Raw genomic sequence first — 15,130 nt, forward strand, 5'->3', positions numbered from 1 at the left:
GTGGGGCACCTTTCCATTTGGCGGTACTAGAACCTCTTCATCTCCATAGTGCTATTTCCTAGTGAATGAAATGCACAGAAAGAACACTCTCTACTTCCTTCAATGAGGTCCTATTCTGAGCTCAAGTTGCTCAGGACCTCATACACTATTACTTCGGAAGCCACTCAGTGGCGTGGGCTCTCACATAATACAGTGTAACACCATTTTATTGTCATTGTTATACCTTTTCTCCAGAGCTGGATTTTCTTGGAAACCAATAAAGTTTCAGTTTCAGGGCCCCTCATTCACAGAGGCCCTTGTTAAGGTCCTGAAAGAGACTCCAATGCTCTCCCAGTCTTCACTTTGGTAAAATTTGCAAAATATATTTGAACAATTGATTTTAGAGTACTCATTTTGCTGACTTTTCCTCCTTTTACATCTCTCCTATCAGGTAGCATCGGAGCAACCACAGGCAAATTTTGGATCTGGCTTAAAAAAAGTGGAGATGTGGATACATTTAGAATTTTGTTTAGATTTAGTGGGGGTTATAAATGTAGCTTGTAGTCGTGTGTGTGTGGTTAAGTTATCGCTAGCAGTCCTAGTAGAGAAGGACGTCCAGGAATACTCCTACTGTGTAGTGTACTGAATCACAGGGCCTGAAATCTTTAAATAAATGTGTCCACTGATGCCTAGTATCTGAAGTATGTGGGTGGTAAAGGAAGAAGAGAGCCAGAAGCTAGTCTATGAAACTTCTTGACTCTAAAAAACATATACACATATAAACTAACTTACGCTGGAAGAGTGTCTGAGTTATCTTTCAGTTACCTCTTTAGAGGATATTAACAAATCACTGTCCTGTGATAGTGATTAGAGGCTGTAATACAAAAATGTAGAAACAAAACACCTTAGGGTACATCAGTTAACTAGTAAAAACACTTGTTTTTCTAGATTTTGTGATATTTGTTGTATTTGTCACCCCAATTTGTAACTTGTGATTTCTTATATCATTGTGAATGAATATTCACGTTGTATCTAATTTAATATTTACAATTTCATCTTCTTTTTCTTACAAGAAGTTCCCCAAAATCGAATAACCATGAAAGCTCTCAGAAAGATTCATCTCCACCTAAAAGGATTTAAGGTGTCTTTCTTGCACAGTAGCTATGGTGATTTTATTTCTAACCCTTTTATTTTCAATAAATGAAAGAAAATCTAATATGGAGGAAGGAAGGAAGAAAAGAAATGAGGGAAAGAAGGGAAGAAAAGTATTCTGTTTACGGGAGGTGTCTCAGCATGAGGCAGTGAATCAGGCCTTGGAGTGGGACAGGCAAGCCTGGAGTTAAACTCTACTGCCATCAGTTCTGAGCTACATGCCAAGTTCTCTGACCTCTTTAAACTCAGCTCTTTCATCCACAAAGTGGGGGATAATACCACCAATTTCGTAAGGCTATTAGGAAGATTAAATGACAACACGTGTAAAGGACCTTGCCAAGTGCCTAGCGCAGATAAGGCATTTAATAAAAATGTAAAATCCCTTATTCTTGAATGCATAATCCAAATTGTGTTTCTTGAAATAGTCTCACTAATACGCTGCCTTTAGGATGAAGAAGAAAGAAGTAATTCCAGCCTTTTCCTGTGCTCTTCACAGTAAATTATGAGCAGTGCAGCAGATGTGGAAAGTTCACTTCTTTTTCTGTTAAGGCATGGAATTAGCTGTACCAGATGAGAAAATATGTCATCTTCCATTCTGAACAAAAGTTGGCAAAGAAAATATTGCCAACAGACTAAGAAGTGGAATAGGATGGGAATTGGGAATCTGCATAAAAAGCCACACTGCAGTTCAACAAAAAAAGGGGTTCTGTATTTGAGTTAATAGGCTGATTTAAGAGCAAAGGTTTAGGTGTTCATCCACTTACTGGCTCTTAGGTTTCCAAGGCATCCGAGTACAGTAGATTAGGAAAGTTTAGAAGCAGATAACAGGATTAGAAATAGCTCAGAAATCAACTCAGGGTTCAGGTGTCTCCCAGGCATATCGAACACTTATTTCACAGCTGTGATAATATGGACAAGAAGGCTGGAACGCCTTCTGAATGGACCATGATAAGCAGCAAATTGTCCACATTAAATGCAGGAAAAAAAGAGTCAAAGGCAAAAGAGGGTGGATGGATTTTTTAATGTAGTTAAAATGCCACAAAATAACCTGAAATTTCTCAGCATCCTACTCATCAGTGACTGCATAGGTACACTCAGTTGTTTATCCTTATGTGTACCAGCAGTTCAGTGTCGGATCAGGCTCTGGAAAGTTGGTTACTGGTGCGTAAGCTTCTCACCCGAGGTGTTCTCAGGATGTAGCTTTATTTCCTGAATCTACAAAGACATTTGAATCTGTCTTCTCTGGCATTAGATTCCAGAACAACATGCTCAGATTGTGGAGTATTTACCACTAGCCAAATAAATCAAATGAATTCTAACTGATGCACCTGAGCCCTCTCTTTGTTCCTAAGGTGTCTTAATTGCCCAGCTTTGAATTGCCTGCTGCACTAGAATCTTGGGGTTGGAAGGAGCCAGACAATTCACTCAGTCTTCTCTCCCATGATGCAGAAACCACTGCTGCAAAAACCCCCCAACAGGGGGTCCCGTGCTCTGCCCTCTGCAGAAGGTGGCCCATTCCTTTTCCTCTCATTTGTAGAGAGTCCCTCCTTGTTGTTGTATCACTGCCTCTCTCTGTGTTCTGCCTATTAATTATAGTTATTTCCTCTGGAACATTCCAAATGCACTTCCATGTCTCTCCTACAGATTAGCCCCATGGGTTTTATGAAACACCTACACACAACACTTACACAGAGACAATCATGTCTTAAGTCTCTTCCTCACTGAGCCTAACATCCAGGATCCTTTCGAGCCCTGCTGTCTCTGGGTTGCATTCATTAGCTCCCTAGTCCCCCCAATACACACACTCCCTTCTCCCACTTCTCCTGGTTTCCCTGGTGATTTCTGGCCAAGACCTTCGTTTTGACTGTCCCCTCACTATCCTCCTTGAGTTAATATCTATGCTTCCTTCAATCTTAAGTCAATACTAAGTCCCTTAGGGCAGCCTTTTCTGACTTTCCCACCTTAGTCCTGTCTCCCATCATACACTTTGAAGGCACCTTGTGACTCTCCTGTGCTATACCTACCTGAGTAGCAATTTTGCATCTATATATGGGGCTGTTAGAGTCCCAGTCTGTCCGACATGGCTACCCAAGCACTGTTGGATGGGAAGCACCGACTTTGTGCAAGTTTGTGGGACTGGTTCTCATGGGGTTGGGCCGGGGGAAGAGTAGCCCCCTGTGAGCCAATTTCATGTGGCTTTTTTTAGAGACTTTATAAAATGGATAAATTTGGTATACTCTCAAGATACAACCACTCACTTACTTTAAAGAGCTAAAAACACTTAGCATTTCTTAAGACAAGCTAGAATGAAATTTTAATCATTTTACCTAGAGAGAAAAGCCTAATTCAGCAATTCAAACCCTTATGTAATGTTCTAAATATCAACATAGTTTTTTTTTGGAGGGGGGACTAGTGTAGGGGAAGTCCTTAATTTTTACATTTTCATTCACAGAAGGTGTATAAGAGCCAAAATGAAAAACTAAGTTTCTAAGCTTCAAATTAAATTCAAAGATTCATTTAACAACCCAACTTTGAGGTTAGCATTCCATTAAGAAACAAAGCAAAAAACCAAAAATTTAATGATTCTGCCCTGGCAGGTACGGTTCAGTTGGTTGGACATCATTCCACAAACCAAAAGGTCAGGGGTTCAATTTCTGGTCAGGGCACATGCCTAGGCTGTGGTTCCGTCACCACTTGGGGAGTGTACAAAAGGCACCCCATCAATGTTTCTCTCTCATAGCGATGTTCCTCACCCTCTCTTCCTCCCTCCCTTCCCCTCTCTCTAAAATCAATAAACATGTCCTCAGATGAGGACTAAAGAAAAATCCAGTGATCCTGCTTGAACTAGAAAGCTTTTTCTAAACCATTGAAGAGAAATTTTAGAAGAGCCTCCAAAACAAAATTTAAATCTAATCCTTAATTAAAATATAGCTACTGTATGGGCTCCCTGCCCCCCCAAAACACTCTCCTCATTTTAAGCAAATTAAACAGAGCAAGCCTGGAGCCAGAAATACCCACTAAGACAGCCGTGTGTGGGGTTTCGCCTCATATTATAAACACTTGAATATGGTGCCTTGTGCTCATTGAGACTGTAAGCATCTCAGAGTGGCTACACTACATCTAACTCATTTTTACATCCTTGCTACCTGTAAAAATACTCCACACACAATATCTAGGGGGAAAAGTCCTTAATAATCGATGAAATTAAGAAATTTCACAAAACGAGATGGCAGGTGACAGACTCTTTTCTGTACGTTCAGTTTGTCCAGGCCAATATTTGTGCCCATTTTTATGTAAGGACATCAATGGTAGCATGATTGCATATTCAGACAATAAGAATACAGAAAGATAGTAAAAAAATTATGTAGATAAATTTTGTTGGAAGTATTACACCAGTTCAATGGTCTAACGCGAAAAGTATACATAAAGCTATTGTAAATGCTTCCTGTCACCAAAGATTACTCTCCTCATTTTAAGCAGATTCACTGTTAAACCGGCAAGACATGCCAGGTCAGCTCTTAGCCGCCTTTCTATTCAGGACAGCAAGGCATCACCAGCACAGCTCATCCCACATTCTCGTCCATTAAATTAGTCCCTCTTCAGAGGAGATTCAAATTGATGAGGCTACCGCAGAGCAGTAGAAGCTGAAGGACAAGAGCTCCAAATAGCAGGCTCTTCTCCACCTCAGTCTTTCATCAAGGAGGTTTGCTGAAACTCCCTGTTCATTACTGACAAGTCGATCTTCGGGCATCACCTACCCTACCCCCTGGACTCAGCCTGGAGAGGCCTTTTCTCTTTGCCTGGCAGTTGTACTGCTAAGACTCACAACACACATGGGAAAGAACATTGAACTGGGAGTCCAGCAGGCCAAATTCTAAACCCAGTGCTGATACAAATGAGGTGTGTGACCTTGGCAAATCCCTTAACTCCTAACAGTAGTTCTACACCCACAGAATAAAGGACTCCATACAGTTTCCCCTAGATCTCACCAACCTCTGCTTATTAAAGACGACAACCCAATTTTCACCATCTCTCGCCCTCACCTACATAACAGCATCTCAGCCCCTGGGCTCTCTAACCCCCATATTCACTCATTCAGTCATATGAATTTGTCACCTAGTTTGTGCCTTATTTATGTTTGGCACTGGGGCTAAATTGGAAAAGGAAAATAATCATGTTCCCTGAATTGGGGTAAAATAAGATTTTTATGTAAAGAAGAAAATTCTGGCTGCTATGAGGAACTTGGATTGTAGCGTAAGAAGAGTGAACACAAATGTGAATGCTACTAAAATGGTCCCAGCAAGAAAGGGTGGTGTAGCAGTGTTGATAGATGAAGATGGAGGATTCAGTAACTATTTTAAAAGTAGAATTGCCTAGGCTTGTTAAGAGATTGCAAAAGGGAGGCGAGAGAGAAAAGGGTGGTGCTAAGGAGGCTGGCTCCAGAGGGTAGGTTAGGCGATGCCTGAAAATCATCTTGCCAACAAATCAACAAATAAACTCCCAGGTTTCCTGTTTGAGCTTGTGTGTCAATCCGTGGACCTGAAGAGGAGAGGTCTGGAGGTCAGAGTCCTCTTTGAACACGTTCAGTCTACCACGTCCACAAGACATTCAGGTGGAGATGTCAAATAGACGATGGATATATAAGGCTAATGTGCACTGTGGGTAAATATTAGGGAGTTGTCAGCAAATGGGTGGTGTTCGACTGAGGGAAAGAGAGCAGGTTGTCCTGTATGAGCTCACATACTGTCTGCTCTTACCCTTGGGCACTGGCAGTCACGAGTGATGTCTACATCAACAATGCTGACCCCTAAGATTAGCATTCCTCGGGGGTCGGTAGTGTACTCATTCTCTGTAGGCCACATTGGGCTAACACCAGGCTACAGTCTGCCCAGAAGTGCCCACCCACACTCAGTGTCCTACTTGGTCACCTGAGCCACAGGGAAGGCTGTTGGGACTCTGGTATACAAGAGAACATTGCCTGCAAGTCCCGTTTGTTCCCCACAAGGTCATACATCAACATCTGATCAAAAGAAAATAGCTACAATCATAAACCCTTATGAAAGTGTTCAGAGCACCTGCCCAAACTCATCTGAGAACCCATGTAGGTTTGGCTCCCCCCAACCACCACCACCACCAAAACCCCATTTGAATAATACTGTTCAAACCTGTTCACCATCAAATTGCCCCAACCTTCAGCATCTTCATGTAATTAATGACCTTCATCTTCTTCTATATAATTAGAGACTTGGCTTTGTGAAAATCCTGCTATAATAGGGTATAGGGATGCAAAGGAGAAATGTGTTCTCATTCTGACAAATAGCCTGCCCACCTATTGATTAACACCTTACAATAAGAACGACAACAAAAACTACCAAACCCACCAACTCCCAGGTCAAACCTTCATGTCTGTATGACATCAAGTGCAAGGGGGAAGAACATTAAGGAGAAACTTTAAACAAAAAGGCATCTGCGGACAAGCTTAGTATAATAATGACCTTGACTGAGAAGTGTGGGAACCCTTCAGGTCCAGGCAAGAAATGGATAGAGATGAAAAACAAGGTGCTCCGTAAGCAAACTGCCTGTGGTATAGGCAGTCTCTCCTGTACCAGCCTGTGTCCCAAGGTGGGCCTGAGGGGACAAAGAACAAGATGTATCACCCAACATCATGTCTCTATAGTTTGCATTTTTGTGAATATGTAACCCAATGGCTTACTGGGTGCCATAAGCAAGGGGCCTTATTAGAAGCAGACAGTATCTTAGAAAGGAGGGGCTATGCTTCACTCTTCCCAGCAGAACTGGAGAAAGATTTTTCATGAGCCCACTGAACCTGAGACTTGAAGGATGTGTAGGAGGTCTCCAGGTGGGCAAGATGTAAGTATAGAAAGGAAATCTAGGCTAGAGGGAGGAGTGTATCTAAATGCACACAGGTGGAGAAGCAGGTGGTGTGTCTGGGATCATATTCTCTGAGTGTGTGGGACACATCGTGGTGGGAGTGAAAGGTGCTAGATGAATTGGGGGAAGATTTTAAGTGACATGCAGACACTACACTAAATAACAATGAGTTCCTTGGAACTGAGAAAAGTTGTCTACCTTTTAATTCCCTTCTGTTCTTGCCCAGGAGAATTTCTCAGTTGGCTACTAGGATGCTAATCTCTTAATAGCTTCCCTCTTAACAATATAGAGCAGGTTTCAGACTTAAAGCTTTCACAGCTAATGGTATCTACTGATAATTTAACATCAGTGTGCTTTTATTATATTTATGCTCCTCTTCTATGTATGGCAAATGGCAGTGGTGTCCCATTTAGAGTGGCGATACGAAATTTTCTTTCTAAATAAATTGAAGTTTTAAAAGTGAGTGATTTAAATGCAAATATAGAAAAATATTAAGGAATACATAAACACATGTAGGTAGTAAACCCTTATGAGAAGAATTATGACAGCAGTATGTGACCACTGAAGTGTTGGAAACACTCTGTACAAAAGAAAAGTTAGCAGTTTGCTGTGTTGCTCCCACCGGATTATTCAGAGACCAAGTGTGGATACATCACATTGAAAGCCAGGCCAACAGGATTTCCCATCTTCTTTCAGTACTTTCTAGCTCAGTGGCCTTGAGCAAGAGCTCTAAGTCTCACTTCCCTCATCTTCATAATGAGGATCCATCTTACAGGATGGTAAGAACTAGAGACAACCAATATACAGGTCCTGAAATTATAGGCAGTATTAACCTCCTTGATAACTTTCCAACCAGCTTTCCAAGGTTAGCCATGATTGACTATGACCTAATTTCTCTAATTTTGTGAGACATTATGTCTGCAGAGCTGTAATTGGTTTCAGAAAAGAATATGTCACTTTTCTTTATTTCCCCATTAGCTTAGGAAGTTAAGAAATGAGTGCAATGCTCATAGCTATTTCTAGGTCACCTCAAATGATTGACTCAGTCCAAGTCAGAGGACCCCTGTTCAATTCAAATGTTCTGAATGCATTTTGCAACATTTAAAAAATAAACTTTAAAAAGTAAACTGTATGAGCAGTGTAGCCACATCTCCACAAACTTACAATACTGACAAAAGGCTGGGGGGAATCACTTAATCCACAACCCACAGTTGAAGCCCCATTCTTTCAGCTACCTCCCCCCATTACTCACTCCCCTCCTCTCCCCATAATGAGTCCTGCAGAAGTCTGTGGGTGTGGACTTCATGAGTGTGGCAGACAACTCATGGCACCACTACCTGGTCCTCTGGCTTTCCACTTCAAACTCAAGCACATGCCGAGACTCGGAAACCAAGACATTTCCATGTAATCATGACGCCTTGACTAAGAAAGACAGAAAATGGCTACTACACGTAGCCCCCTTAGTGAGCACAGTCTGAATTACTAGCTCAAGCAACATTATTAAAGCACAGAAGGAGGGCAGTTTCCTCTCGAACGGTACTAATGGTTTTGATTTTCCAAATTATGCATCTACTTTTGGGGGAAACCTGTCATTAGAGGATTTTCTATCTGCTGCCTTTTGCTTTCACTTCTGGAAGTGTTTTAATAAGTAGGTCATCTCATCCAAATACAGGACACTGCTTAAATCTCCCACACAGTTGGGCAGTTCTAGTGACAAGCACAATGCCCAAGCAATTTGTGACTCTTGTCTTCGGTGTGGCTACACATTTGTCCTCTGCCATTGCCATGTTTCTTTCTGAATGAAACCACCAGGTTTAATGAATCAGATATAGCGATTCTTCTGATAATTCGTGATAATTCAGAAAAGCAATCATTAGAAATGCCTTTTTCATGATTGTAAGTGATAAACTGATATAAACTCAAAACAATTAAATGCATGATTTTAAACAAGAAGCAAAATTTAAAAATAAACAAAAAGTGATCATTTTAACAGGTTTTTAAAATATTTATACTCCCACATGCTAGAGCCTACTAATAGAAACTCTAACTTTTGATTGGTTAAAAAGACTGAAATCAGCAGGCAGTGCCCCATCCCCTACCCTACACACACACACACATGCACACACACACGCACACAAAGAGTAATTACTTCTGAATGACCTTCTCAGCTCATAAGTGATCTGCTTAAAGCTATCATACTTACAGTCTACACAATGATTTTGTTTTTCAAGTCCTGGTGATAGTAACATAGCCATAAATATATACAAGACAACGTATTTCTAGGGCCTGATAACTTCCCCTCGTAGAGACAATAATAGTTTTCAAAATTGCATTTGAGGTCCTAGAAAAATTATCGAGGAATCCACAATTTAACTGATACAGTAGTTTACTCTAGCTAGCTATTCAATAATCCAAATGTTCCAAGTTCAAATAAATCCTCACAGCCTGCTTGCTCCCAATTGCCAAGTCTGAACAGCCCCAAGAAGAAGCCGACCTGTGCCTATAAACTGGTAAACTAGCAGAAACTCAACCACCAAGTGATGTAAAAGCAACACCCAAGAGCAAACAACCGTTAACTTTAAAGATAATATAAACAAAAGGATACCTGTTCTTCTGTTTTTTGGTTTCTCAGCATCGACATATATTTTCTAATTGCATGGAGAGGATATTTTTTGAAATAAGATAATCTAGACTGAGACAACAGATTATCCATGGTGAAGAAGGCAAAAAGGTCCTTGTGTGCCCCTCCCTATCAGCCACCATATGAAATCCAGAAGCTTCACAATTTCTCAGATGCCTAAAGATTTGCTTGTAGCACAGCCACTTTCCCTGCAAACAAAACAGATGTTGTTGCTGCTTCTTTTTGCTAGAGCTCGGGGTGAAACCAGACAGCCAAGTGTGAACTCCATCTAAAAGCGTCCAGAAATGCAATGCCCAAAGGGCGTAGGAGCCAGAAGGAATTTAGGGGCTGGTCCACAGAATGCAAATTGCTTAGTGGTAGTGATGCAACTGCCCTATTTCTAGCAACAGCGTTTGGTTGCAAGCTATGTTAATATTAGCTAGCTGGTGACTTTCCACACCCACGGACTCACAGGAGGTTTAATCTTAATTCTCCTGACAGCTTTTCCAGCTCTTAAAGAGAACGTGGCATGTGGTTTTCCCTGTTTCCTTCTAGATTTCCTATCATCGTGAGCACACAGACAACCCTCAGCTGCGTCTCAGCTCTAAAGTGTTGATTCATTCAGTCTTGAGAAGCCTTTTTTTTTTTTAACGGGACTTCTAAAAAAATTAACAATTACCTCACCCTTCATTGTTATCAAGGAGTTCAGTGTCAGCACTTGAAACGTTTGGTTTACAGTGTCATGCATTATGCAACAAGCCCAGTAACACAATACTTCGTGTTAATTGAACAATACTGCAAGCAGATTCTGTCCTGAGTTAAAAGCCTTCTCTCCCTGAATCCTTATCTCAAATCCACAGGCTGATTCCAGGAACATTAAGTTTCCCCTGGCTTTAGTCTGAGTGTAGGGAGGGAAAAAATGTTCTACATTTACTTTCTGACTATTTTAAAAGGATTCATGCTTTAAGAATAAAAGAACATGATGAGAGGTCTGTGGTCTTAGAGGACATGAAATCATACAATTCGAAAGTTTAATAGTTTTTCAATGCTCTATAGATGTCACAGTGTTTCTGAACAAAGTCCTCATGTAGGTTTTGCCGTTTTATTATCCTTTTTAACTCTGCAGCAGCTGATTCATTTGGTGGAAACGTCGGGCCATTTCCTAGAGGGGCTGTCCCGTAGAGTCGTGGCCGGATATCAGCTGAAAATCATGAGACTCAGAGATGTGCTTTTAAGAGGAAAGAGAGAGCTGTTCCTTCCCCTTTCCAAGAGCACACTGCAGGCTGGAGTTAAGGGGGTAGGCAGAGCTGGGAACGCATGTTGCAGCCCAAGCCATGCCCCTGGGTGACCTCCCTGACACTCCTGGCTGGGCCAGCTCCCTTCAGGGAACACACACTTGATGGCCCTAATGTGGGCTGTGCGGCCAGCAGCCCAGGCCATCTGTCAGGCTGGCATCGGGCCCACTTGCAAGGTGATCTCACCAGGGTGAGGCTGGCAATTCCAAGAAGTCATTTACATGCTGCTGCTGGGACAGGCTCCTTGAAGGAGGAAGCCCTGCCCTCCTGTCCCCTCTCCAGATGCACCAATTCTTGCCTACGGAGCCTCTTGCAGCCCTCAGCATGCTAGAGACAGCACACTCTAACGAGGGCCAGAGAGAAGCACCGGCTTGTGAGTGACCAGAATGCTAAGGCCACAGTGTTACGAGCTCCCTGCCAGCTCACAGCCTAGAAAAACAAGGAGCTTAGAAATCTGGACTCTGGCCAGCTAGGGGCCCTGGAAAGCGGGATGCCTCTCAGGGTATCGGGAGCAGGCAAAGGTGTCATCGTACACAGCCTCGAGGAATCCACCAGCTGCCCTCTTGCTTCTCTTGACTAAAAATACCTAAACCTTCCTACATGCCTCCCACTGTAGCCAGGAGCCAGCAGCCTGCCAAATACCCCCAGCATGGCCGGCGATCAAAGCCTTTCCCCAAAGGACAAACACAAAGCAGACTTGATTTCAAATGGCTGCCTCATGATCACCCTGTCCTGGATTGAGGAGTGTGATGAAAAGACATGGGAGGGAGACAAAACAAAAACCCAAACCCCAAGACTCTGTCCCGACTGGGAAGAACATGGGAAGAAAAGTCGGTGAAACAAATGCAACGAAAGTTCCCTTAGACTTTTAATTGATAAGAAATAATCATCATGTCTAGTATTTATTGGGCTCTGGGCCAGGCATTGTGCTAAATTCTTCATAGGTATTTTCTCATGTTATCCCACGACACCCTATGGGAAGACTCAGACTCAGAGAGGGTAAACCACCTGCCACAGTCACACAGTTACCAGGCAGAAGAGAAGGGATTTCAACCAGACACAGGCTGACCCACATCTCAGTTCCCACTTAGTCTCTTAGCCCACAGCCAGAAATGGATTCCTGAGCAACTCTCAACAGGTTAGCCTGAGGAAGGAAAAGCACACAGTTGCCTTGGTAAAGAGAAGTACAAATGTAGACTGCTAGGAATTTACAGAGTAACGTGATTGAACAGAAGTCAAGCGCATCCTTGTAAAAAATCATACGACTTCCTATCCTGGGTTCTTTCTAAATAAGGCTAATATTCACTACTTACCTCCTAAAATTTTCTTTATGAAAGTATTCTAGTGAAAACAGGTTATAATCATAGATACAGGTTTTCTGTTTCCCAAACTTCAAAAATTACTATCATCTCAGTTTCTGTTTGATACAGGTTTACAGTGGTTCATTTCTCTCAATAGTCAATACAAACACGATGCGAGTTTTTACCCACCCTGTTTCTCAGGTGTGAGCACAGGCCCTTTGTGTCCAACAGTATGGGCTTCTCTGCCGTCTCAGTCTGAAGGAGTGCCGGTTTGATGGCTACTTTGACTCAGTTGCCTTGGTGAAAGACAGCTGACCAGACTCCTGGTGGCTACGAAGTATGTCTGCAAGGACCAGAAGAGCCCAAAGTATCTGCTTCTTGTGATAAGAGTTCTACCCTGCAAAGTAGCAATAAAGAGTGGAAGTGATTACCTTTGTACAATACACTCCTACCCCTTGTCCTCTATTCAACAGAAAAATAAGGAACAGAAACCACAAAACCAATAAAGTCACAGATGGAGGCTGCAGTCTCTCTGGGAAAGGATATTTGTGCATTCTCTTTGATTTCTGAAAATTACCTCCTCTCTCACAAACAGCTGCAAATATGAGGAATCCCAATTTCTTCACCCAAAGAACAACATAAAGAGGTCAAACCAAAGCTGGAAAAAATAGTGATAAGGGGATGAAAGGAGAGATATTTTACAGCCTTCTCCTTTTGAAATGTTGGGCAAGATGGGGTGAAAATGTGGGTTTTTGAAGCCATCTAGCACTGTATATGGCACATAGCATCTCATGAATGCATGCCAAAACACACTTGTTAAACAAGAATGGCAAAGAGATAAAAACGGAGCCCAGATTCAGGAAACAAAAAACAGAATGACTCTCCAGAATCCCTTTGAGTTGACGGGGGTTTCTAAGCGGCATCAGGACAGAACTAAAACCCCACTAACCCCCCATTCTTTCTCCTTCCAGTCAGTGCTCAGAGTTTCCATCAGGAAAATGACTCCATTCTCTGGGAATTAATCCAGCCCAGCTATAAAGTGAAGGGCAGGCAGTTAGAATGATGGAGAAGCAGCGCCCAGAAAACAAAAACCATTTTTTATTATGAATTCCACTGAGAAATCACTCATCCCACTAGGTCTGTGGATACTGGCCCAGTCTCTTGCTACCCCGAAGGGCAGTTTTAAATGAGATCAAAAGAGGGGGGAAGGGAGGGCTTCGCCATTGCTCTTAAGGACAAGTTCACACAGCACCGACACTGCACATTTTTGCGTGATTAAAGCACTTGTTTACTTCATAAGACAACATTTTCTAGGTGCCCCCACCATGTAGGTAGTAATTATCTCACATCTGCATATGGTGCAATTTTCCTTCCCAAAAATCCATGTTCAAAATCCTCCTAGGTTCCCATTACAGCCATAATTCAACAACTTTGATGTTTCAAATTGCTCTATGAGCTATGCAACCTTTATGCCTTCTGCTCTCTGGTTTCAAGCACTGACTTCCCAAATTTAACAGTAACTCTGCACCCACGGGACACTCATCCTCCACTTAGGAAAAAATGTTTTGCATTTTTTTAATGCAAAACATTTTTTTGCATAATTTAGGCCAACCTTGAACATGTGTCAGAATCACCTGGAAGGCTTGCTAAAGTGCAGCTTGCTGGCCCCAGCCTCCGAATTTCTGATTCAGTAGGTCTGGGGTGAGAAGCGAGATTTCAGTTGTGCAACAACTTTCCTGGTGGTGCTGGGGCTGCTGAGCTGGGGACCTCACTTTGTGGATCACTGGTTTGGGCGCTGTCAGGCAGGAGTTGGACTGTAGAGGATTTCTCAGATAGCATTTGGGATACAGGAGCATATGGAGAGCTTCCAGGCGACCCACATCTAAAGTGCTTTCCCCCAAAACTTCTGTTGTTCTCTGTCAACCTATTTTCTTGCAGCCACTCTTCCAGGAGGGAGTTCCTGCCGCTATCAAGCTTCAAACGGGCCTCCCCCCAGGTTCTGACTTAGTGATATCTGGCCAAGATATCAGATTGCTCTCAAGCTCTGTGTGGCTCAGGGCCTCTTATTAAGTTGCAGGCACTATCGGTGTCCTTACTTCAAAGGGAAATCAACCCTTTCTTTAAGCCCAAAGCCAGAAACCATAGCCAGCTCTACCCAACCATCCCTCCCTCCCTCTTCTGCCTCTAGCTCCTTGTTCCTTTCCCAACGGGGAAGGAGGAATCTCAAGCCTGGAACAGGGAGCCCCCTCAGGGAACACCAAGAATCTCCAAAATCACAGCCTTCCCCAAACTTATCTTGAAGCACAGTCTGCCTGTCTGTGCCTTGACTGCAACTGTGGGATTGATTGCCCATTCGATCTCTCTCCTTCACCCAGTCTTGCATGTCCACTCCGGATTTAACTGCAAACTATTCCTTTAATGGAAACATAAGACGCCCCTGGGAAAACTTGCTGTTTCTGGGGGGTTTGGGGACGAGTCTGTGGAGCTGTGTTGCCTTCTCCTCAGGACCGGATTTCCTCCCTCTTAGCAGCCATATCTTGCTCTTTCTGAGAGGACTAACACTAGCCCCCCAAAAGAAAGGGGTATTTTCTTTTTAAAGATTTTACTTCTTTTCAGAGAGAGGGGAAGGGAGGAAAAAAGAACGGGAGAGAAAGATTAATGTGCGAGAGAAACCCCTATCTGTTGCCTCTTGAATGTCCCCAACGAGGACCTGCCCCGCAACCCAGCCACATGCCCTGACTGGGAATTGAACCAGCGACCTCCTGCTTTGTGGCACCATGCCCAGCCCACTGAGCCACACCAGCGAGGGTAAGAGGTATTTTCTTTTAAGGAGAGGAGAGCAGTGGTTTAGCCTCAAGGGAACTTGCAAATTGGTGGTCGTGCTACCTGTA

General features: G+C 42.9%; 1 protein-coding gene across 1 annotated transcript in view; it reads right to left on the reverse strand.

The window, feature by feature from the left end:
* The window catches only part of ATP2C1 (ATPase secretory pathway Ca2+ transporting 1), a 124,774-nt gene extending 114,825 nt beyond the window's left edge, over window positions 1-9,949 (reverse strand). The window contains exon 1 of the mRNA XM_037143904.2: window positions 9,629-9,949. Within this exon, the coding sequence (XP_036999799.1) occupies window positions 9,629-9,736 (108 nt within the window). The 5' untranslated portion in view covers window positions 9,737-9,949. The remainder of the gene's footprint in view (window positions 1-9,628) is intronic.
* Between the last annotated feature and the right edge of the window lie 5,181 nt (window positions 9,950-15,130).

The sequence above is a fragment of the Artibeus jamaicensis genome, unplaced genomic scaffold, assembly GCF_021234435.1.
Source record: "Artibeus jamaicensis isolate MK-2021 breed Jamaican fruit bat unplaced genomic scaffold, CSHL_Jam_final contig_519, whole genome shotgun sequence".
In the NCBI taxonomy this organism is placed as follows: Eukaryota; Metazoa; Chordata; class Mammalia; order Chiroptera; family Phyllostomidae; genus Artibeus; species Artibeus jamaicensis.